The following is a 25,366-nucleotide window of genomic DNA, read 5'->3' as shown; positions in this document are numbered from 1 at the left end:
GGCTCCATTTGCCCTCATGCTTTTAATGTAGGACATGAGCAGTCTCAAGCCTACACACTCAAGAGATTTTGCATGGCTTTTTGTAGGAGTGAATGAAGGGCAGAAATGATAGGATTTAACCTGTGAGTAGGCTACAGAAACAGAGTCTTGGGGAAAAAATAGAGTTATTTCTTGGACAGAAAGATGATTTTCAAAAGAGAGCAGAGAACTTGCTGTTGAAGAGGAGGAGGGAACCAGGATCCCCGGCTCACAGCCTAAAAGGAAGGGTTAAACCCATCACTGCCTGCACAGTGGCGGCTGGTGTTCCATGGGAAGTGACTTGGTGTGCACACATTTATCCAATGGTGGAATCTGTTAGCACTGTGGATCTCTCATGGGTCATTTCCTCCCCAAGGGAAGCCTCAGCCTTGCTAGTCATGGTGGCCTGCCTGCAGGTTAGTGTGGCAGAAGTCAAGGATGCCAAAGAGCACATTCAGTGAGAGAGAAAGTGGGACATCACAAAGAGCCCACCCACACCATTGCCAGGGTGAACAGGACCAGGAGATGGCAGCTGAGCACATATGGGAGTCACTTTCTGGAGCAGGCCTGTCCTTATGGACATGTGACTCATGAGGTTGCTAGGGCTCCACCCTGAGTGCACAAATTATGTAGCCTATCCTGTTCTGGAAGAATCTGTTCTTACGAGGACTTAGGAATATAAATGACCTTAGAGAGAAACCTGAACATAAGCCACAGGATATAGTAAAGGCCCAGATTAAGGTACACCCTAGTCCGAAACAGAGTAGCAGAAGACTGGAACTTTCAGGATGCAAGAGATGAGGAATTCATACAGAGACTGGTCTGAGGCCAGGTGACAGCTCCCTCCTGTCTTGTGGTGAGCAGGCCCCTCGGGGAATGGTGCTCTCTAACCCCACTGTGTCTTTGCCCATTTACTTTCTAGAATAATGGCAACTCTTATCCCATGGAGTAGGTTTAGGCATCTCAACAACCCCTGTGTTGTTTTCATCAAGTCACAAGTTCAGGGTCTCCCCAGATATTTCCACATTTGACAGCTGCTTCAAGTAGACTCTTCCCTGAACATTGCAAGAGGTGTCCTTGTGCGGAAGAGGGACAGAACCAGAGAGTCAGGGTCCCCCTCCTGTTAGAGAAAGCCATCTTAGCAATGTTATATGTATTTTCTGGATGTGCTCAATGTTGCCCATATGGGAGGAAAGCGTTTTAAGAGTTATCAGATAAGGTCACATCCAGCAGAGAGGTTTTGGTTGTGGACTAGCATTGGTGACTTCTTGGAGTTCAGTCACAGCCCTGTAGAATATGGTTAACAGAGGAGTGGGTGGGAAGAGAATAAATGGGCATCCACAGTCTCGTTTTGGGAATGGAATGAAAAGCAAGAGCGTGAACTAGACAGTTCCTCTGAGAGAGCAGTGGACTCAAATGAATTTCTCCAAAGTTAGAGGGATCGAGCTCTCCCTAGGGAAAGCAAATGGGTAAAAGGCTAGTGGTGAAGGACAGGGGCAGGTTCATTCTGTAATGATTAATGTAAGTAGGGCACCCTGCCCTCCAGTGACGTGCCATTCTGTGAATTGGTTTGATGATAAGACAAAGGAAATAAGTGTATGAGACACACTTTGATCTGGGGAGTCAGCTGCTCTTGCATTCACTGAGATGGCTACAGGACGCCAGCTTCTCCCACCGCTGCTCCCGGGACTGCTCTTCTTCCTGTGTGTCGGGCCCTGGACTGAGGGTGGGAAGGTACTGGTGGTCCCCATGGAGGGCAGCCACTGGCTCAGCATGCAGGACGTCGTGCAGGAGCTCCATGCCAGAGGCCACCAAGCAGTAGTCCTCTCACCAGAGGCAACTTTGCTTGTCAAGGAGGAGGACTATTTCACCTTGAAAACCTATCCCACTCCATTTACCCAGGATGAATTCCAGTCTTTTGTGCTGGGCCATTTTGGCCTGGTTTTTGAAAGAGAACATTTTCTAAAAACATTCTTGAAATCTATTGAAATTTTGAAAGATGTGACTTCAGTCTTTCAAAAGTCTTGTGAGGAGCTGGTGCATAACCGGGACCTGATCAGATATCTGAATGCCAGTGCCTTCGACGTGGTTTTAACAGATCCTGTCTACCCCTGTGGGGCAGTGCTGGCTCAGTACCTGTCGATTCCTGCTGTGTTTTTTTTGCGTTCCATTCCATGTGACTTAGATTCGGAGAGCACACAGTGCCCAAGTCCTTCCTCATATATTCCCAGGCTATTTACAAGGAATTCGGACCATATGACATTCCTGCAAAGGGTCAAGAACATGCTCTACCCTCTGGCCATGAAGTACATTTGCCATATTTCTTTCTCTCCTTACATACCGCTGGCCTCTGAGCTTCTGCAGAGACAGATGTCACTGGTGGATGTTTTTGGCTACGCATCTGTGTGGCTGTTCAGAGGAGACTTTGTGTTTGACTACCCCAGGCCCATCATGCCCAACATGGTCTTCATTGGGGGCATAAACTGTGCCAAAAGGAAGGCATTATCTCAGGTCTGTATTAGTGCTTATATCGAATCAGTGTGCCAGGCAGAACAGATTTTATTTTTTATACTAATTCCAAGTGTTTACTTATCTACCAATTTTTCTGTTGATTTTTACCTTTCGTTCTCAACAGTCTTGATGAGATAAATGGTTAAAGTGTCTCAAGTAGTGTGGTTAAGGTTTGCAATGGTCATTAAAAATATGAGAGAGAGAGGGGTAAAGTTCTGTAATAGGATTTACAATGGTGTGATTCAATCAAGATTGTCCTTTTGCTATGGTATCATCGTCAGGGTTGTGCAATTTTCTTCAGCTGTGTAGGAGCAGAGAAATTGAGTTGTGAACTTATTTATCAGGGAGTTTTTGCTTGTGGGTATTCAGTGGAAGGATAAAGGGACTAGCAAATTGCATTTATTTACATGATCATTTATAGTGGTCCTGTTTCAGAAGGGGCTGAGGAGAAATATAATGCAAACCACGTGTATCATTTAAAATTTTTTAGTAGGCATGTTAAAAAAAAGCAAAAAGGCATTAGTTTTATTATACTTTATTCAACCAAATATATCCAAAACATTTTCTTTCAACATATTCTCAATATAAAATTATTAATGAGATATTTTACTCTTTTCTGTCCAATACTAAGTTTTCAAAATTTGGTATGTACTTTATACTTATAGTATAATTCAATTTGGATTAGCCACATTTCAAATGTTCAATAGTTACATATTCCAATGGCTACTATATCAGACTAGGGGCCCAGTGCATAAATTTGTGCACTTTGCAAGGCACCGTGGGCTGCGAGGCTGTGGTGGGCACAGGGGCAGGTCTCAGCCCAACCTTTGTGTCCCGTCCTGATCCTTCCCGCTGCAGCCCCTGGTCCCGTCTTCGGGCAGCCCCACTCTCAATGCTGCTGCTCCCACATGCTGACGGTGCCAGCCCCACTCGCACCCACATGATGGTGCAGAGCGATTGGGGCCGGTGCCAGCAGTAGGTGTGAGTAGTGGCTGCTGCCAAGATTGGCCCTTCGGAGAAGGGGAAGGTGGAGAAGCCCTCAGGGGTGATTGGGGCCAGCAGACGCCACTTACACCCACTGATAGCACTGAGCAATTGGGATTGGCGCTGGGCACCGGCAGCAGGTGGGCAGCAGGTGTAAGCGGCAGATTTGGCGCTGGCAGTGAGTGCGGGTGCTGGGCAGTACTGCCGTGCATAGGAGCAAAGAATTTTCAGTAACCTCCAGAGGCTCATCCCAATAACAGTGATTGGCACCCCACCTTGGTCCGGCGCTCCTGCTCACCTGCTCCACCAACCCACTATGGCCAATATTTGTCATGTTCCTTGTTTTGCTGCCTGCTGCCGATGCCCACCATGTTCCATGCATGCCACCTGGTGGTCAGCACATGTCATAGTGACTGGTTGCTCGGTTGTTTGGCCATTTGGTATATTTGCATATTAGGGTTTTATATAGATAGATAGTATATGATCAATATTTGTAAATGTTCCATAGAAACACCTAAAATTTACATTTTAAGTTTTTCTATTAAAAAAACAACATGCTCAATTCTGAAAAAGATGTCTTAAACTATTCCTTATTTAAATTTCGCTGTTTCTATTTGGAATTTTAATACTTTTCTCTTAATTCTATTGTTGCAAGATTGGTACACCTAGTCTTATTACTATTTTATTTTCTTCAAAGTTGGCCTTTACAATTTTTTAAATTGTGATAAAATGCACCTAAGATAAGATTTACCATCTTAACCATTTTAAAGTGTACATTGTAGTACTGTTAAGCACTTCACATAGTTGTACAACTAATCTCTAGAACTCTTTTCAATTGGAAAACTGAAGCTCTACGCCCATTAAACAACAACTCCCCATCCCCCTTTCTTCCTAGTCGCTGGTAAACACCATTCTTCTACTTTATGTCTCTGAAATTGATGACTTTAGGTACCTCATATAAGTGGAATTATACAGAATTTTCTTTATGTAACTGGCTTATTTCAATTAGTATAATGTCCTCAAATTTTATTTATACTGTACTACATGATAGAATTTCCTGTCCTTTTAAAGCTGGATAGTATTTCATTATGGATATACCTCAGTTTGCTTATCTACTTATCCTTCAATGGACACTTGGATTACTTCCATCTTTTAGCTATTGTGAATAATGATGCTATGAATAGGGGTGTACAAATCTCTCTTTAAGAGCCTGTTTTAAAATCTTTTGGGTTTATCCCCAGAAGTGGAATTGCTGGGTTATATAGCAATTTCATTTTTAATTTTTAGAGGGACTGCTATACTATTTTCCACAGTGATTGCATGTTTTACATTTTACCAACAGTGCACAAGGTCTTCAATTTCTCCACATTTTCTCCAACACTTTTCTTCTTTCTTCATCTCTTTCTTTTTCTCTTTTTCATAGTAGTCATCCTAATAGGTGTGAGGTGGTAACTTGTAGTTTTGACTTACATTTCCATAATGATTTGAGATATTGAGCATTTTTCATATGCTTATTGGCCACTTGTATGTTTTCTTTGGAGAAATGTCTATTTAAGTCCTTTGCCCATTTTTGAATGGGGTTTTTTGATGTTGAATTTTAGAAATTCTCTATATATTCTGGATATTAACCTCTTACCAGAAACTATGTACCCTTCTGATCACTTCAAAACTCCTGACATCCTCTCTCTCCATGTTTCTCCCAACCCTCTTTTCTGGCAAATTACTCTGGGAATGTCTTCACTGGCGTTAGTTATTCTGCCTGGCAAGCAAATGACCTCCTTTTTTAAAAGCTGTTTTATTCTGGTATTTTTATTTATTTATTTATTTATTTATTTATTTATTTATTATATATTTTTTATTGATTTTTCACAGAGAGGAAGAGAGAGGGATAGAGAGTTAGAAACATCGATGAGAGAGAATCATCGATCAGCTGCCTCTTGCACAGCCCGGGAATCGAACCCGGGACCTTTCAGTCCGCAGGCCGACGCTCTATCCACTGAGCCAAACCGGTCCAGGCTATTCTGGTATTTTTATATGATGGCTATTTGATGTGGTTAACAGACTCTCTGTGCCCTGTGGGACAGTGGTGGCTGAACCTATGTTCCTGCTATGTAGTTTGCATGTTATTCCATTGGGATTGAACTTTAAGGGCACTAAACTCATTCTCATACATGCTGCATTTTCAGTTGATCTAGTTCAGTGGTCTTTTTGCTCTCATACCTTATGCCAGCATTTCCTTGGAGATGACCAAGGGAATGGCACGCTTAGTGATGGACTATCCCAAGGCAACCATACAAGGGGTTTTCATGGGGGCATAGACTGTGCCAACAAAAAGCTGCTCCCTCAAACATGTGTATGTTGCCTCACCCAATCAGTATCCCAAGAACCTAGCTTTCAGCATCCTCATTTGATATGAGATACATGTTGTGCATGGCAATGGGTTAGTTTTATGTAGCCTTGTAGAAATGCTTTTCACATTTCCATCTACCATTTTATAGAACCAAGTTGGGTCCAGGATAGCAATCAGAGTTGTATTAATGTATCTGAGTCATCACTATCACTATTTTATTAGGTCAAGTGGCCTGAATATGGTTCTCATGTTATTAATCAATCACGTGACTGTGAGAAATTCACTTAATTTGCCCACAGCTGTTGGAGGGAACATGCTCCTACCAATAGTGATTTAAGTTCAGTGAAACTGATTTCAGACTCTTGACCTTCAGTTTTTAATGTGGATTTCTTTTTAAGCCATCACGTGTGGGGTAATTTGTTATAGCACCCTTAGGAAACGAGTACATCCACTTTGCCATGTTTATCTCCTTTTCAAAAGTTTAGGCTTAGCATTATATTAAACAATTAACTCTTACTAAGAATTAATTTAACAATCAACTCTTACTACCAGCATGTATATTGATCTAAAAACCATCTTTAATTTAAGCAGAGGTATTAATACTATATTTATATTTTTACTACTACTACTATGTGCTAAAAAAAAAATGAAGTAAGTCATCATAATTTGGCAGTGTTAACTTCAGAGCAAACTATCTGGCTGACATTTCAAATTTTGGAAAGGCCACATTCTAGGTGCCGTGATGAACATTTTGTCTTAGTGTGAAATTAACACCGTCTGCCTCAGGACTATGTTTAATAAATAGCAAGGTGTATGCAGACATTTGCAGCAGTTTTAAAGAGAAACAAAGAGAAGTCCTATTAGTGTGGTCCTCTAACAATAAGAACAAATAGGCATAGGCATCGAACCGTTTATAAAGTGCTGAGTACAGTTATTCTGAAAGTAGAGTTCACTTGCATTCTCCAAAAAAATGTCCTGCTATTCCTCCCCATGTGCTTTAAGTGAAACGTGGACTGGAATTACTTGGTGTCAATGTGCAGCAACTGCTCTTTGCCGTTTATTATCAGGGACTTTAACTCTCCGTCTTGTTCCACTTCCACCCTTTCTTGGCCATTCTCGACAATTCTTTTGGTGGTGGTTTTCTTGCCGTTAATGATCTCGGTGGAAGTTGACACGGACTTGAAGCTCCCCATCCCCCCACTACTACCACAGGACGTGGAGAAGGAAGAAAGGCCCCCGTTCCCCAGAGAAGCAAAGGAATGAAACCCTGTATCAAAAGAGGAAAAACCACCACCAAATGCTGGAAACTCATTGAAGGTGGGGAACAGGGGTGAGGACCCTCTGCTCCTGCTTCTCCGACCTCCCAAAATGTTATCAAACGGGTCTCTGAACAACATGTCGAACGAAAATGGGTCCCGGCCACCAAAAAACTCCCTGAAGACCTCCACCGGGTCGCGGAAGGTAAAGACACATTCGAAGGGGTCCTCGAAGGGCCCGCCGCAGCCGCCGCCGCCGCTGTCCTCCACTCCCGCCTCGCCGTAGCGGTCGTAGACGTCTCTTTTCTTGGAGTCCGACAACACCTCGTATGCCTGGGCCACTTGCTTGAATCTCCTCTCCGCCTCCTCCTTGTTCTCGGGGTTTTTGTCAGGGTGCCATCGGAGCGCCAGTTTGCGGTAGGCCTTCTTGATGGCGTCGGAGGAGGCCTGGCGGGGCACGCCCAGCACCTCGTAGTAGTCCACCATGTTGGACGGCCGGCCACGGCCCACGGGCCCCGGGCCAGTGGCCAGACAGGCAGCGGCACGCCTGGGGTCCCAGGGCGCAAGCCCAGTGCCCGGCGAGGCCGCCCGGGAGGTAGGCCCCTTGTGACGTAGCCCGCACCTGATTGGCCGAGGCAGTGCTAGGCCTCTCCCACGCCCTACAAGGCGCTCTGTGACGTGTTTCCTGTGGTGCCGAGGCCCCTCCCACTTAGGCTCCTCCCACCGGGTCCCTAGTGGAGCTGTAGCCTCCAAATAGAGCACAAAAGAGAGGAATTTAACTTGTGCGCAGGATACTTTTGTTAAAGTTGGAGTAAATTTAGACGGACCCTGGGCTCAGGAACAGTCATATAGTTTGCCTAGACATCCATTCAACTTTTTGGCCTCAAGATCGTTGGCTTTTGTTTACGTGGGTTCGATCTAGCGATACTCCATTAGAAATTAACACAATAAAAAATTATTAATCCATTTGATAACAAATTCATTACACAATATCATAAATCATATTTTTATGAAAAAATACTTTTTCAAAACAAGATTTAGTGAAGAATGGCATCATTTTACTTTTTTTTCCTTTTTTTTTTTTTTTTTGCATCTCTCTCTCTGGCTGAGCTTGAGTCTTATATCTGCTTCTGCATTCAGTCTTTTGCTGTATCGCATGTCCTGAAGCTACTCGGGAACTCCCCTGTACACTTAAGAGAGAATGAGAGTGGAAAGTCCAATATTATGATTATAGAAATAGTTTAACTTTGCAAAATTCCCCTGAAATTTTTTTGGGATCCCCATAGTGCCCATAGCAATATCAAAATGATTGAAGCTTGCTGGCTGCGTTTATAGTGATGTGTCTAAACTTGGATGCAGTGATTATTTCCACTAAAATGCTATTAACACAACCATGATTTTATTTTTGGCCTTTCTTGACATCTGATATATTTTTTGCTTTGATAAATGGTGAGGCAACACCAATAGAGGTCACTTAGTTCTAAGAGGAAAATGATTAACCAATGAATTCTCAAATATCCTATATAATAAAAAGCTAATATGTAAATTGACTGAACAGGCAGTTGCCATGACACGCACTGACCATTAGGGGGCAGACACTCAAAGCAGGAGCTGCCCCCCTAGTGATCCGTGGACTCCCACTGGGGGAGTACTTCTCAGCCAGAAGCCGATTCAAGTACAGTTGTGGTGGCAGGAGCCTCTCCTGCCTCCGTGGCAAAGCTAAGGATGTCCCTGATGGCTTAGGCCCAATCCCCACATTCAGTCTGCAAGAGGGCACAGGTCGGGCTGAGGGACCATAAAAGGTAGATTCAAAGGGTGTGTGTGCTATATCACCAGAACAAACTGCGAACTTTGAAAGACTAAATATAAAGCCTGGATCTGGCATTAAGTCAGCATATGAAATGAACAGTAATAAGAAGCTGATTGGGAGTAGAATTCATTGTGAACAAAGCAATGTGGGAAATTACAAAGCATATTTGTGGAAGAGTGAGTGATCCAGAATGGCTGCAGGGAAAGAGGCAGAGGGAGAGGTCAAGTGGAAGAGTTTGAGAAAAGCAATGAGCTTGGCCAGGTGGGCTGGGCCCATTCCCAGGTCTGAGGCCAAGGCTGAGGAGTGTGAATTTTATTCTGGGCCCTGAAGCTGTTGACCAAGGTTTCAGAGGTGTGGTGGGGTGGGACCATGCAAAAATAGCTGATGTCAGGAATCAGAAGGCACAGATAGGTCCTGAGGCTCTGAAACAGGACCAGTGCAGCTGGATCTGAGAGGCAATGGTAGAATTATCTGGATTCAGTACTTTCTTACTTGGATATGGGACCTAGAGAAAAGGGAGAAGGGAGGTCACATCTCTACAGAAACATTTACTGAGTGCTGAAGGTCTGCAAAACCATAGACTGGTGCTTGAGCAAGAGAGTGATTCTATAGCTGATGCTGAAATCCTACCTGTAAGCAATATAGCTGGATAAATAGATAGGCACATAGACAAGTAGCAGAGAAAGATACCCAAACTGCTAAAGAATACAGGGCAGAATAAAATAAAATGCTACAGAGATTCAAGGAAGACCAAATTGCTTCCCTTGGAAGGTCTCAGAGACTATTTAGAGGGCAATGGACTTGTTTATGCAGCTCCTTTACGTTAGGAGCTTCAACAAGGAGCTCCAATCTGATTCCATTAAAAGAGCTACGAGTGGGAGGAATGTGGGCTTCAGCTTAAAGAGAAATCATCTTCTAGTGGGTTCCAGGAACTCTCTCGCAGACAACTTATTCTGCAAGAGCAAGACCGCAGCTCTGCCCTGCTCTGTGTATCCTTGGCCCTCGTGATCCCCCACCATGGCACAACTCAGGACTATAATTGGCTGGATGTTTGTGCACTGGAGTCCTCCTCATAGGCACCAACTATTTCTAACTTGGCTTTTCTGGTGCCAGTTCCTAGCATAGTGCCCATAGGGCCAACACTTTGCATAAATATTCGGTGAGTGGGAAAACTAGCAATGGATTTTTTTGTGTCAGGTCTGCTCAGATTCTAGGGCAGAGGCTTTACCAGATTGCTTTGTAGTGGTTCTTGGTTGTAATTCTTGAGAGTGAATGTGGATTGCGTACTATTCATATTAATAAACAACACGCCCTAATCCTGAGCAGAGTTGGGCCCCAAACCATCTATATACACAGAGTCCCCCAAAAGTTTGGCAATGCTTCGTGATGTAGGGAAGTAATAAAATCATTATCGTGGTGACTGTGTTCACCGCCCTTTGGCTCCACGTAATCTCAGATGAACTCTTGTGACATTGAGACCTCAGGAGAATTATTATTCTTAATGTTGAAATTGGAGCACACATTTCAGAATTGCAGATAAAGGCACACCAACGAGCCAAGGCATTGCCCCCTCTTTTCTCCTCACCCAGAATCTTGGTCCTGGAGAATGAAGAGGGCTTGAGGAACAGAGGAGCGTCAGAGTGCATGTGCATGTGGGTATACAAACAGATGCACTCATCTATAAGCACATACAAAACTGGAGGTTTGTGGAGGAAGGATGGTGGTTTACAGAAAAGGGATTCTAAGTCCCTACTCTAAGTACCAGAATGAGAACATGCCCCATAAGACCCCAAAGCTTTTAAGTTACGTGTTTATCATGACTCTCCTAACAGATCCCCCAAATATGGGTGGCCACTGTTGTCTATAGTCAAAAATTTGGGCTCTGTGCTTTCATCCTTGGATTGTATAGAACAACAATGGATCCCCAAAGGAAAGAGTGAGATACTCAGTTCTATCTGCACTCCAATTTGCTCTTTCTGCAGAAGGGGCATTTCTATTAGGCAATGACCATATTTGTTTCCTGACCCTTCACCTGTTGTTTTGGGGCAGCAGCTAGTACTGGGTATTGCTGTGTGAGCACATTCTACTTGGTCCCAAAGTCCCGCCCTCTGCCTTCTCTCCATTTACATCAATTGGATAATGAGTATGGGGATCACATCTTTACTTCTGTCTTCTGATTGGTTGTAAAGTTCAATCATGGCCTTACAAATTAATATCTGGGCATGAATGGAGGTTAGTGGGGATTGTGGCTAAGAGCAGGGTCTCTCCAGACATATAAGTAAAAATTTCCATGTAAATATATTTATTTCTGGATGATCTTTACATATTTTATCTTCTAAAGTTCATTTTGTGTTTAATAAACTATTTCTGACCAGAAAATAATTTAATAGCATATATGTGGTAGCGTCTATACTTTTCTTTAACCAGGTAAAAAGAGAGAAATATTATTATAATTTCCATACTTCTTGAGTACACAATAATCTTACTTTTCATTGAATGTTGGTATTTCTGGAGATAGAAACACATGTACTTATAAACACTTTTTTAAATGAAACGATTCAAATAGCTTTCTTGTCAATAATTCTATAACTAATAATATAAATAATCATCAAAATAGAGCTTTGTGGTGTGCATAATAACTCACTGATATTTTATGATGGAGACCTTTTAGCAATCATTCAAGAATTATTATGGCCCAGCTGGCATGGCTCAGTGGTTGATCGTCAACCGATCAACCAGGAGGTCATAGTTTGATTCCAGGTCAGGGCATATGCCCAGTTATGGGTTCGATCCCCAGTGTGTGGTATGCAGGAGGCAGCCAATCAATGATTCTCTCTCATCATTGATTTTTTAGCTCGCTCTCTCTCCCCTTCTCCCTCTCACTCTCCCCTCCTCTATGAAATCAATAAGAAATATATTAAAAAAGAATTATTATGATCTCCATTTGATAGGGTAAAAATAAGTTATGCAATATTAATAAATACATGGTATATAATTCTAATCTAAAAAAGAAAAAAAGTGTAGGTCTCTAGGCTCTGGCTGTCGCAGCCTGGGTCTCAGCTCTGCCACTTGGGAAATGCAGGATTCTGGCAAGTCACTTTGTTTCCCTGAGCCTCAGTGCCTTTGTTTATAAAACAGGAATAATAGTATTTGCCTTCACAGAACAATTCTGGAGGACTACAGCAGATGTGTTGTAAAGTGCTTGGCACCCTACATGGCACATGGTCCATGCTCAATAAATACATATTATTTCTGTTCACCCCTCCCCTTTGCTTCAACGAGTTCAGCAGAATTTCCAAAAGTATCTTCCTTTCCCTGGCTCCTGGGCCTGTGTAATGAGTATAATTTAAGTTTTATTTTATCTATATTAATAAAACTTAAATTATACTATATACAGAGTATATAGTATATACTTCTATATACAGAGTAGATCTCACTGCCTCTCCAAATGAATACTGATCTGTCCTGCAATGGGCCTTCTGTGGCCATGTACTCAAGGGGCTCTCCTTTCCTGCCATTCTCTACCCCATCAGCATTCAACCCCTTTTTAGTTCTTTTTTGACAACTCTTAATGTGTCTCTTTATCTGTTTAAATTGTTAATCTGTCGCTCTTGACAGAGGAGGCAAGAGACTCCTGTTTGGGGATCTCTGCTGCAGCCTCCAGGCCAAGCACGATGCTGGGCTCAATAAATCCTTTTGGATGAATGAATCAAAGATGATTGAACTGTGGAGCAGGACATTCTTAAAGGTTTCCATGGGCCAAAAGTGGGCTTGCAACATCACTTCCTTTTCTTGCTGAAAACCATAGTCAGCTTTCTCTTTCACTTCTGGAGAGGACTCTCTTTTTTCACCGCATAGCATTTTTCTTCCCACAAACACTCGCTCCCACGAAATGCTTACTGAATGGAATAAAAGGTGCTAGAGAGGCTTTGCCTTCTCTGTTCACTCCAGAATGTGATCTGAGCGATTGATAAAGAATGTCAGCCAGTTATAAAACGGTTGTCGCCTATTAAGAAACCATTTTATTGCTCAAATTAAATTTCCTGCTATCTTTCACTGACGACAGCTCTAGTCATGCAACAAAATCAAACATTAACTGGCTGTATAAATTGGTTCTTGGAACCTGTAAGTGGGAGAGAGCAAACCTCAGGCAGTCTTTGTACCAAAGGCAGGTGCACCATGGCGGTAGGATCCCGGGGCCCACGTCCGCTTGTCCTGGGCCTGCTGCTGTGTGCGCTCAGCTTGGCTGTGTCCCAGGGTGGGAAGGTGTTGTTGGTCCCCATGGATGGCAGCCACTGGCTAAGCTTTAGCGGGGTCATCCAGCAGCTGCAGCAGAAGGGGCATGAAATCGTGGTCTTGGCGCCTGAAGCTTCGGTGCACATTAGAGAAGGAGCCTTTTACACCTTGAAGACCTACCCTGTGCCATTCCGAAAGGAGGATTTGTTAAAATCTTTTACTGAAGCTGGGCATAGTGCATTTGAGAAGCTGCCTTTCTTGCAGAGTCTGATCAAAGCTTACAAGAAGGTCAAAGAGGACTCTGCTCTGTTATTGTCAGGGTGCTCCCATCTACTGCACAACAAGGAGCTGATGACCTCCCTGGCCGAAAGCAGCTATGATGTTGTGTTGACTGACCCTTTCCTTCCTTGTGGTGCTATCGTGGCCAGGTATCTGGCTCTGCCCGTTGTGTTCTTCTTGAATTCACTGCCGTGCAGTCTGGACTCTCAGGGTAGCCAGTGCCCCAGCCCACCATCCTACGTGCCCAGGGCTCTGTCATTTTACTCAGATCACATGACCTTCCTGCAGCGTGTGAAGAACATGCTTCTTGCCTTGACAGAGAACTTTATGTGCAACGTGGTTTATTCACCGTATGGGCAACTGGCTTCAGAAGTCCTTCAGCAAGACGTGACTCTTGAGGATCTTATGAGCTCTGCGTCTTTCTGGCTTTACAGAACGGACTTTGTGAATTTTACTCCCAGGCCCATCATGCCCAATATGGCTTTTATTGGTGGAATCAACTGCGCTTACAAAAAACCAGTATCCAAGGTGTGTAATTTGAGTGGGAACTTTACAAGCCTATAAGCTCACAAGTACTTTAGATAGATGAACTTGCCAAAGATAGATCAGGAATGAGTATGCCTAGTTTCAAATGCCTTCTTGTGTTGACTTCTAGTTTACAAGTTCCCTAGGTTGAGTTGTAATTTATATCTGTCTTTGAGTCATTGCCTCGGTTTTTGCTTTGGATCTGAGGCTTTAGGAAAGTATACCTGGGACACTTTATTCTGTGGGCTCCAGTGGACTGTCATCAATGAGAGGCAATAAGGGTTAAATGCCATATGCCCAAAGCACTGGGTTCAGGGTTCCTTGCAGAGAACAAAAGTGTGTAGGATTACCTGGCCTTTAATTGGGGCAGTGAGAACAGCTCAGTTGTGATACAGCATGGCTGTGGAACAGCACGGCTGTGGAGTGGCTGAGTAGTGTTATAGCTCAGTTAGGAAACATCAGGGCTGCAAGGAGGACCTCGGGTAAGGCCCCTCTCTAGCTAGACAGTTCTCCTGTGCCCTCTGCTTTGTTCTGCTCTGTTGGCCTGCTCTGTTCTGGGAAGAATCTTGGGAAGGGGTTGGGGAAGAGGCATAGTCTGATTTTTCAGTCTTTGGTAGAAAGGGAAAATGCATTTTCTGAGCCAGAGAGGAGCAAATATAAGACATCCTCTGAAAATAAGACCTAGCGCATGGAAAGATAAGACATCCCCTGAAAATAAGACGTAGAGCAACTTTGGGAGAAAAAAATTAATATAAGACACTGTCTTATTTTTGGGGAAACAGGGTAGATTGAGAAGTCCTGTTCCCAGATTGGTCTGTCCTCATGCAAATGAGGAATCCAAATCCTTGCAGTTTGAATAGTCCAAAAATCACAGTCCTGATTGGTCAGAATGGAGCCTCCCCATAGGTGAAGATGTTGATGAGGGGCATATACTTGTACAGCTTCAACTGGACAGGGAAAGTCTCAGTTTTGTAGGTTGAAAGAGGATTCCAAACACACTGTGCAAGCAGGTAGTTCAGTGTGGGAGGCAGGCTTCTACTTGAATCAAGGTTTGCATGAGAAGGCTGTGTTTAGAAACAGCTGCTAGGCTCTTGTAAATTTGAGCCCAGTTAGCCACCTGTAGCCTTTTCAGTAGGTATTGTCTTTCTTGGGGTCTACATACTGTACACTTCCATTTCTCTGGATCCGTGGTCAGCAAACTGCAGCTCACGAGACACATGGGGCTCTTTGGCCCCTTGAGGGTGGCTCTTCCACAAAATACCACGGCCTGGGCAAGTCTATTTTGAAGAAATAGCATTAGAAGAAGTTTAAGTTTAAAAAATTTGGCTCTCAAAAGAAATTTCAATTGTTGTACTGTTGATATTTTGGCTCTGTTGACGTTTTGCCAACCACTGCTCTAGAGGATACTGTCTTATTCCCAACGCTCTTGATAAAAGTCCTGAGTTTCAAGAGTAAAGATAAAACCTTTGTTCAATAAAGAGAGTCCTCAGAGAAAGTAGAGCCCAGCATTGGACATACCTTTGGAATGTCTGAAAGACAAAAGATGGTAGAACAGCATTCAGAGCAAAGGAATAGGTTGGAAGAATTCCAAGATGTCATTCCCCTCTGAGGGCGAGGGGCTGTCTTCGAGGACATGTAGAGATTCAGAGATGATATTCATACATATATTTTGGGTCTGGGGAAAATAACTAAACAGAAAATCAGTAAGAATAGTGACTTGAAGATGGCGAAAAGAAGAAAGACTGGTATTTGCACTTGAATTTGAATGAATAATGATAAAAGTGACATGTTTCCAACATGCTAAGTGCTTATAAGGGTTCTTACAAAACAAAAGACATTTTGGAAGGGAAAAATCTAGTAAAAGCCTGGAACTAAAAATACTAAACTCTCAGCCAAAGTAAGAAACTAGTTTAAAGGCCCCATTGATTCGTGGCCCTGTTTTTTTTGGTAAGGTGATCGGGGTAACGTGATCAGGGGTGAGGGAATCAAGGGTTATTTTCAGTTAACAAACACGTTGCTCCACTCTTTGGCTATTCCAGAGTCTGTGAAATTGCAGCAAGCTTGAGGGGAAGTTTTGCCAACTACAAGGTGGACCTCGTACTTGGCAAAACCTATCAAATCCCAGAAGAGCTGATCTAGAACAGAGTTGGCCATGATAACACAATCTGTGTAGTTGGCCTTTGTGATCTGTCAATGAACTTCCATGCCGTTTAAACTCTGGGTAGTGGTGATATTTAACTTTGGGTTTTTATGACCCTATGGGTTCCATTAATGTTAACACACTCCATAGGCTACAGAGTGAATGTGGTAGGGTTTGCAAGAAGAGGTAATGAGATTAGTCTTTTTCTAGACAAGAGTGGTCTCACTCAGAAGTGAGGGTAATGGTTGCTTGGAGCTGTACTGTATCTCCACAGGAATGAGGGCTGTGGCACATCTTTTTTTTTTTTTTAATATATTTTATTGATTTTGTACAGTGAAGAAGGGAGAGAGATAGAGAGTTAGAAACATCGATGAGAGAGTCATCCATCAGCTGCCTCTTGCACACCCCCTACTGGAGATATGCCCGCAACCAAGCTACATGCCCTTGACCGGAATCGAACCCGGGACCTTTCAGTCCCCAAGCCGACGCTCTATCCATTGAGCCAAACCAGTTTTGGCAGCTGTGGCACATCTTGAAGGAAGAGGGACCTTGGAAAAAGCATCTTCAGGATGTTCTTGCTGCAAAGCAAAAATACAGCCTGGTGGTGTAGGGGATGATGCTGGCCTACTTGACTTTTCAGATGAGATCAGTGGAAAAGGCTGAGACAAAGCTTTAGGAGCCAGAGGCCTGGAACAGAGTCTGGGAACTAGACATGGGTGTCCTTGGAAGAAGGCTGCTCAGTGTCTTTACTGGTCATGCTCTGAATCAAGCTTGGCAGGAGCCTTTGAACACTGAGTGTGCTGACCCCTGTCAGAAATCTCCTACATCTCACATCCAGGGTGCCCAATGTCCTGTCTAACCAGCACTGTTCATATTTTAACACCAGAAGTCCCAGGCCTGATGAAACCCCTCAGTTTTGGGAAAACCCTGCTACATTGCACAATCTTACCAATGCACTTGGCATTCTTGGGAGACATACACTAGTAAAACCATTTAGAGATTCTCAGGGGTTGATTGGATCATTAATAACCTACAGTTGGGTGGGGGAATTATCTTGCTCTGTTTCCTCTAAGAGAATTGCCACTGTGAGTGTGACATGCATACCCTTTCACGTTTGTGGGTGCAGGTGTGTGTATGTGTGTGTTTGTTTGGTGAAAGTTGGAGTTAGCTTTGAAGGTTGGGCACAAGTCAATTTGAGTGAAGATTATTGCCAAGGGTTGAATCTAGAGCAGAGGTTCCCAAACTTTTTTGTGCCGTAGACCCCTTGCCATGTTTTTCGGTTTTGGGTAGACCCCCTACTTACCTGATATTGATTTTTTTGTAAATTTCTAACTGTAGTGAAGTTTAGTGTTAAAATTTAATAAAAAATAATGTACCTACTTTTCTCCGGCATTCTCAAACAAAATAACACTGATTCACTATAATTTGTATGATAAACTACCAGTTTATATTTTTTTAAATATTTTCTCAGCACTTTCCTATTCAAGATTCAGGAAACGAATGAACGTATTTTTCTCACATTCATATTTATAGAGTGACGAATTGAACAAGTCGGTGCAAGTTCGCGAAGCTTTGAGACAAAAATTGGCAAGAATGTTTACTGCGCGTATGCTTGTAACAAGATGATACTGGTATATCATTATGTGCAGGTTTTTATCCTACAACTTACACAATTTTATAAACATATATAATAAATTTTTTACTTCATAGGTACTTTTATAAATAATTTATATGTTTTTATATTATAAGATAATATGATGTAAGTAAATAGGTACTATCAGTGTATGTTGAGATCCACTTTCGTGGACCCCCATTTTCATTTCATGGACCCCCAAATTTTTTTTTCGCTGACGTAGACCCCTTGCAGGTTGTCATAGACCCCTGGGGGTCGATATAGACCACTTTGGGAATCACTGATCTAGAGGCTTCCTTACTCTCTTTCTGGAGACATGGCCACCATTCTCATCTCCAGTTAATTTTGCAATTCTTCTGACTGTTGTATCCTTTCAAAGATTTTGTTTGACACCCATCTCTAAAATCTGTTCCATATTGTTTCAGAGATAGGTCTTTGATAGGTCATAATTTGTCATTAATTTACTACTTGGAAACTTCTGTTCCTCACTCCTATACACAGAGTCAGTTTCCTCTCCTGGAGACAGTGGAGGGACTTTCTGGTGTGTCCTTCCTTTTTGACAGTGATGGACACATTGCTATAAGGATTCAGCTTCTGGAACAAGACATGGGCAGTCAATGAGAGTCCTTGGCTGGGTGGGTTGGGACTTAGTGCCTGTTCATCCTCCCCACGGTGGCTTTGGTAACCAAGGTTGACTCCTATGCCCTAGCTGTTTTTTGATCTGCACAGAAGGGGCTCAGATCACTGGTGCACAATTGGTCAGGGTTCCTGTCCCTCACTTTGTATCTCTCAGACTTATGGAGAAGCTTATAGCAAAGACAGGGTCCAACATATTTCTGCATATTCTACTTGCTAAAGCAGGAAAGTTGATTTGCACTCTTTAGAGAGCTCTTTTCCAGGAAAGGTTGAAAAATGAAGGGCTGATTGGTTACATTTCAGAACTGAGTTGACATGAGTCATCCAAATGACTGGCTGCCATGTGGAAAACTGCTATAGGCTGTGATGGAAGCAAGTATTGTTAAAGGTCGTCTTCTATGTGTTTTTTCCTTGGAAGCCTAGTCCTTAACACTTTGTAACTTTGTGCTTTCACTCTATTAATTCTTTCTCCATACAAAGAATATTCCAGAAGCCTTGAAAAACAATACAAACATTTACTATAGACTTTCTTAAAGGGGAAGTGAAGAAGTTTTAGAGTCAATAAAAGCTTTCTGAATCCTCTTTGAATCTCTCCCACAGTGTTTCTGTTCACAGCTGAAAGGCTCTCTCCTCTTGCTATGATGCCCACTTAGCCACCTGTCTTCATTCTTGCTCTCTCCTTCTGCTCCCTTCCCCGAAGCCTGCTCTCTCTCCCAAACTTCCCAGCTGCCCAAAGCCCTAGGGAGGTGGATCTGGTCCTGTCTCTGGTGGCTTTCTTTTTGGAGAATTAGCTTATTACTTGGGTTCTACCTCTCCAAGAACCCAAGAGGCACTGAAACCTGTGATGAGCAGGAAGCTTCTCTCCTTTGAAAGGAGTCTGGCAGGAAGAGGTGTTATACCACACACTATTACTATCTCTCTCTCTCTCTCTCTCTCTCTCTCTCTCTCTCTCTCTCTCTCTCTCTCTGTCTCTCTCTCTCACCTTGAAGATTTCTGAGTCACATTTTAATGTATGCAGTCACCCAAAGAATACTAGAAAACATTAACTGGGAATTTCTCTTTTGGATGCAGGAGTTTGAAGCCTATATAAATGCCTCCAGAGAACATGGAATTGTGGTTTTCTCTTTGGGCTCAATGGTCTCGGATATTCCAGAGAAGAAAGCCATGGAAATTGCTGATGCCTTGGGCAAAATACCTCAGACAGTAAGGAGATGCTAACCTTTTCTATCTTCATAAGAGCTGTGACCCCAGGCCTCTAGTTCTGAATTAATTCTCTGAGTTGGACTTTAAACTTGGGTTTCCTCTGCCACTTGCCAATTGTGAATCCCAACTTCTTCTTCTTCTTCTTCTTCTTCTTTTTTTTTTTTTTTTTTTTTTGCAATTGCACCCTTAACTACTATGTTAAACTATGGTCCACTTATCTTGGACGTCTCATTTTCTCTAAGAGACTCCAGGAGAATCTATTTTAAGTATAAAATAAAGAGGAATTTATTAAATAAGAATATTTATCCAAAAAGCTGTTAGTTAGGACAATGGCATATAATTTTAGTTCTACATCCACTAATTTATTAAGTAGACTTTCTCTTGGAGTACAGAAAAGTGCAAAAATCATAAATATATAGCATGATAATTTTTCACAAATTCACAAAATGTTACTAGCCCCCAGAGCCTTCTTAGTCACTACCTCCCTCACCCCTACCCCCTGGTCAGGCTCTTTCTGAAGACTCTACTTTCTAGCTACTATAGCAGTGTTTATAAAAAATCATATTCTGGTCTTTCAACCCTCTTCTCGTCTGTAAGGTGCTGTGGCGCTACACTGGAACTCGACCATCGAATCTGGCAAAGAATACAATCCTGGTCAAGTGGCTGCCCCAAAATGATCTGCTGGGTAGGTGGAGAGGATTTGATGTGTAGGTCAAACCAAGGTTAAATTAAGAAAGTGGCTTAGGCTTGGGCGTTCTAAAAGATTTTTTAGCTGGAAAATGTTAAGGCCACCATATTCCACACTGCTTTTTCCCCAGCAGGGCATCTCAGCCACATTGTCTTCTGCAAACTTCTATAAGGGACACTGTTCATAGCACTAAGTGCATCCACAACCTAGTGATGCCAGAATGTGACTCTCAGAGACTTGAACCCTGGCATCCTGCCCTTTTTGCTTCCCAGGTCACCCGAAGACTCGTGCCTTTATCACACATTCTGGCTCCCATGGTATCTATGAAGGAATATGCAACGGCGTTCCGATGGTGATGCTGCCCCTGTTTGGCGATCAGATGGACAATGCAAAGCGCATGGAGTCCCGGGGAGCAGGAGTGTCCCTGAATGTCCTGGAAATGACTTCTGCAGACTTAGAAAATGCCCTCAAAACTGTCATCAACGACAAGAGGTAAGAGAGAAAGCACAGGGGACTACTGCTTGTGATTTTCCCATTCCATTCATGGTAATTATTCAAACAAATCCATGAAAATTTATTTATAAGTAAGGTCATTTGGGATTGTTATTCATTTCATAAAAGCATACTTGATTCCTATAGAACTATAAGAATGATTTTAAATATTATTTTCCCTCATAAATTTAAAACTTAATTTAAGAATAATGTCACCATAATATATGCCTGATCTATAAGTTCTTGGTAAAGAGAGAAATATTCCATTATCGGAAGCATCGTGTTCATAAAATAAAAACAAACCAGGTGCTTCAAAGTACAGCTTTTTCAGCATTGAAATATGTGAGAAATTGTGTCCATGGGGATTTATGAATGGGGGCTCATGTGAAATCACTTATAATAAAAGGCAAATAATAAAAAAAATGAAGACACGTTTGCTCAAAGATGATTCAAAAGGCAAAAGCCATCAGATCAAATGGTCTCTATATGAAATTTATGGTATGGCTGTCAAGCTCCCTAGCATTAGCTGAGTAAAACCTGATGGGAATAAGTGATGCCCAGAGGTAGATTTCATCCAACAGTTTATAATGTGTGTGCAACTACATTTCTGCATGTGTGTGTGCATGCCTGCTTATGAGAGTGTCAAGAGTTTTCACTGGTAATTGCTTCATTTCAGAAAAGACATTAGGCAAGAGGGCAGATGTGAAACCTGGGGGAGTATTCAGATAGGACACACACACTGAGTCTGGACAAGGAATAAAGGCGGGAGATGATAGTGCTCACGCGTGTGAAGGAAAGAAAGAGAGAGAGAGAGAGAGAGAGAGAGAGAGAGAGAGAGAGAGAGAGAGAGAGAGAGAGAAATGCCAGTGGCTAAAAAAGAAACACCCGGGGGGGGGGCAATGTTAAAATATGTACACAGATAATAATTTAATAAAATATAAAAAAGAAAAAAAAGAAACACCCACAGAACCCCAGGGCAAAGTGCCCAGTTGGGTCACAACCTACCCAGAGCAGTGTGGTTGGCATCCCTTCATTCCAATTGGCTGCTTCTGGAAGCCTGGCTTGTCATGGTCACACGGTGCTACTCACACATCAGTATAATTAAGACCCAACTTCTCTCCACGTGCTCATGAAATTTATTTTTTATGTTCACACTAGTGATATAATTTTGATCTTTTGTTCAGTGGTATAGATAGCTACTTGAAACCTAAAAATGACTTGGTAGCAATTCCTTAGCACATTATTGTTTTTTCAAAACTCTAACCCATTAGCTTAAGTTATTATCTTTATCTATTCATTGTTGAGCCATGTATCTGGTTGTGAATCTCTATACTTCCAACACTTTAAGCTTAGAGGGTACTTACATGATGTAAAAAAAAAAATTGAAAAAAGTTTAAAGAGCAGATTATGCAACCAGGCCATAACAGATGCTCAATAAATATTGAATGAATTAATGAAAGTTCAAGGAAATCTGTCCTGCTTAAGAGAAATTTTATATACAAGAAAGGTGTTTAACCACATTTATGGCACAATATTAATATTACATTATAGTAATATCCTATATAATAAAGAGTTAATATGCAAATTGGACATCACTCCAACACATAAGATGGCTGCCCCATGTGGTCACAAGATGGCAACCACAAGATGGCCAGTAGGGGAGGGCAGTTAGTGATGACTGGGCCAGCAGAGGAGGGCAGTTGGAGGTGATCAGGCCTGCAGGAAAGGAGAGTTGGGGGGGTCAGGCCTACAAGGGAAGGTAGTTGGGGGCAACCAGGCCTGCAGGGGAGGGAAGTTTGGTGGGACCAGGCCTTCAGGGGAGGGCACTTGATGGGGGGACCATGCTTGCAAGGCAGGGAAGTTAGGGGTGACCAGACCTGTAGGGGAGGGCAGTTGGGGGCAATGAGGCTTGCAGTGGAGGACAGTTAGAGGTGACCAGGCCTGCAGGTAAGGGCAGTTGGAGGTGACCAGGTTGGCAGGGGAGGGCAGTTAGGGGCGACCAGGCCTGCAGGGGAGGGCAGTTTGGGGCAATCGGGTCATAAGGGGATCAGTTAGGCTAGCAGGCAGAAGCAATTAGGGGCAATCAGGCATTCAGCCAGGATGGGAGCCAGCAGTCCTGCATTGTGAGAGGGATGTCCTAAATGGACATCCATCGAGGGGTCCCAGATTAGAGAGAGTGCAGGCTGGGCTGAGGGATCCCGCCCCCCACCATGCATGAATTTCATGCACTAGGCCTCTAGTATCCAAATAAAATGACAGACATGTTTAAGGACAGCAATTGTTTCTGAATGGAAGTGTTTTTTTATCTTTCCTTTTTTCCCCCTTCCCTTTTCCTTTTGCTCCCCTTCCTCCTCTTCCTCCTCCTTCTCTTTCTTCTCCTGGTGCATGTATACTGAGCTTTGAAATCTCTAGGCCATTTTGGATTTGGATGTTCTGATTCAGCTATCAACACTGTGCCAAATACACAGGAATCCATTTTGCTTTAACAGGCTACATACACACAACCTGATGCAAAATTTTGATAAATTAGTCTGACATATACCATTGTCTTGAAGATGGCACTTAAAAATGGCTTTTACTTTGGCTAGATGTGATTGTTTACACATTTGAATGAAGAATAATTCATAATTTCTGATATAACCTTATTTCTTTATTCCTTTATCTAACTATAAACAACATATAATTAATTTCTTACAAAAATATCACTGAAAAGAAAAGAAAAGTAACATGCAGATTTCAAACAATTTAAAATTATAATTTTGGCTTCTAATACCCTTTCCTCCCCTACCCTCACCTTCCCTCCCCTCTCCTTCCTTTTCCTTTCCCTCCCTCCCTCCCTCCCTCCCTCCTTCTCTCCCTCCCTCCCTCCCTCCCTCACTTCCTCGCTCCCTTTTCTTTCTTTCTTTCTTTCTTTCTTCCTTCCTTTCTTTCTTTCTTTCTTTCTTTCTTTCTTTCTTTCTTTCTTTCTTTCTTTCTTTCTTTCTTTCTTTCTTTCTTTCTCTCTCTCTCTCTCTCTCTCTCTCTCTCTCTCTTTCTTTCTTTCTTTCTTTCATTCTCTCTCTCTCTCTCTCTCTCTCTCTCTCTCTCTCTCTCTCTCTGTCTCTCTCTCTCTCTCTCTTTCTTTCCTTTCAAAAAGAGAACATTGTGTGTGTGTGCATGCGTGTGTGTGGATGCGTGTGTGTGCATGTGTGTGTGTGTGTGTGTGTGTGTGTGTGTGTGTGTGTCTTTGCTATTTATAATAGAGATACATTTTCTCTACCAAGTTTGGAAAAACCAGGTAGCATTTCTCACTGGAAGCAAGCATGCAAGTATAGAGGTAAGTTAGTTCACTGCCTTCAATGTTCCAGGCATTAACAGGACTGCCTTTGTGTTTAGCTATAAGGAAAACATCATGCGCCTCTCCAGCCTCCACAAGGACCGCCCCATTGAGCCACTGGACCTGGCTGTGTTCTGGGTGGAGTTCGTGATGAGGCACAAGGGAGCCCCGCATCTGCGCCCCGCGGCCCACGACCTCACCTGGTACCAGTACCATTCTTTGGACGTGATTGGCTTCCTCTTGGCCATTGTGCTGGGAGTTGCCTTTGTTGTCTATAAATGCTGTGCCTTTGGCTGCCACAAGTGCTTTGGGAAGAAAAAGCGAGTTAAAAAATCTAACAAATCCAAGGCACACTGAGAAATGGGTGAAAAATGAGGTGATCCAAATTTGTAGTCGGTGTTAAATGCATGCTATGCTCATTGAAGACATACTTTACTGTAAGTTAGACATCCCAGAGTGGTTTTTTTTTAATAAAAATAATTTAATTGCTAGTCACACTGGTAGCTAGGAAAAATGTTTTCAGCCCCCTTCAAACCTTTAATTTGGACTTTATTTGCTACCTTTCAAAGGACTTGCCAGGAGGGTAGGACAGGTCCCTCCTTCACTCTGCATTACTCTTCTTACTCAGAAATGGGGCCTGTTTGGGAACCACTGCTGTCCCTGCCTCAGATGACAGTTCTAACATCATCTGGCTTCTAGACTGTTGTGATAAATTCCTTCAGTAATAATGGCAGGTCCTAACCTATTCCTATACTTCACAGATATCACTTTGCTTCTTTAAAGAAAGAACAGTTATTCCTTTAGAGCCTAGTGCCTTGCACTTGAATGAGTGAATGACACAGAGCCCTTGGAGAACAAAGTATGATTTCTTTCTTTGGGGGAAAAGAGTGATGAATGAAACTGGTGGGTGATGTGTTTGAAAGGACAACCATTGCTTGTGCCAAATGGATCCGAATTTGATAGAAGCCCAAAGTGTAATGTCTGGCTAGTATATTGTTCTCTGATGTATGTTTCCTACAACTAAAAACATATCAATAAATTTATATAAATTATATTTCTTAGATATTCTTCTTTTCATTGGTGTTGCTTTTATTTATTGTTAAATTACATGTTCCAATTACAAAAGTAATGTATGATTATGTATGTTTAAATTTTAAAAATGCAGAGTTGTACACATATACACACAAGAAAATAAAAATCTCCTGAGATCCTCAGAAATAATCAAAGTTGCTATTTTGGCAAGTGCGCATAAAAGATCACAGCTATGCCCTATATGGACAGTGTTGTTT

The 25,366-nt window shown here is 42.6% G+C and overlaps 2 protein-coding genes across 5 annotated transcripts in view; one reads left to right on the top strand and one right to left on the bottom strand.

Moving 5' to 3' along the window:
* LOC311626436 (UDP-glucuronosyltransferase 1A6-like) overlaps nucleotides 1-25,303 on the top strand; it is a gene marked incomplete at its 5' end in the record, with an annotated part of 35,582 nt that extends 10,279 nt beyond the window's left edge. Inside the window, 6 exons of one of the 4 annotated variants that reach the window (XM_084891832.1) lie at nucleotides 1,666-2,462; nucleotides 13,906-13,972; nucleotides 19,450-19,581; nucleotides 20,179-20,266; nucleotides 20,542-20,761; nucleotides 24,137-25,303. In XM_084891832.1, the coding sequence (XP_084747958.1) occupies nucleotides 1,666-2,462; nucleotides 13,906-13,972; nucleotides 19,450-19,581; nucleotides 20,179-20,266; nucleotides 20,542-20,761; nucleotides 24,137-24,434 (1,602 nt within the window). In that variant the 3' untranslated portion in view covers nucleotides 24,435-25,303. Of the gene's footprint in view, nucleotides 1-1,665; nucleotides 2,530-13,068; nucleotides 13,973-19,449; nucleotides 19,582-20,178; nucleotides 20,267-20,541; nucleotides 20,762-24,136 lie in introns of those variants that run through there. The other 3 variants (XM_084891831.1, XM_084891830.1, XM_084891829.1) reach the window with 3 other exon arrangements.
* Nucleotides 5,848-8,090, bottom strand: LOC311626743 (dnaJ homolog subfamily B member 3-like). Its single transcript, XM_084892525.1, has one exon. The coding sequence runs from the start codon at nucleotides 7,603-7,605 to the stop codon at nucleotides 6,883-6,885; it is 723 nt and encodes a 240-aa protein (XP_084748651.1). The 5' UTR covers nucleotides 7,606-8,090; the 3' UTR covers nucleotides 5,848-6,882.
* Nucleotides 25,304-25,366: the final 63 nt, after the last annotated feature.

The sequence above is a fragment of the Pipistrellus hanaki genome (assembly GCF_964339955.1).
Source record: "Pipistrellus hanaki genome assembly, chromosome: 8".
Lineage (NCBI taxonomy): Eukaryota > Metazoa > Chordata > Mammalia > Chiroptera > Vespertilionidae > Pipistrellus > Pipistrellus hanaki.
Note: the sequence above shows the minus strand (reverse complement) of the source record. Positions and strands in the feature narration are given on the sequence as shown.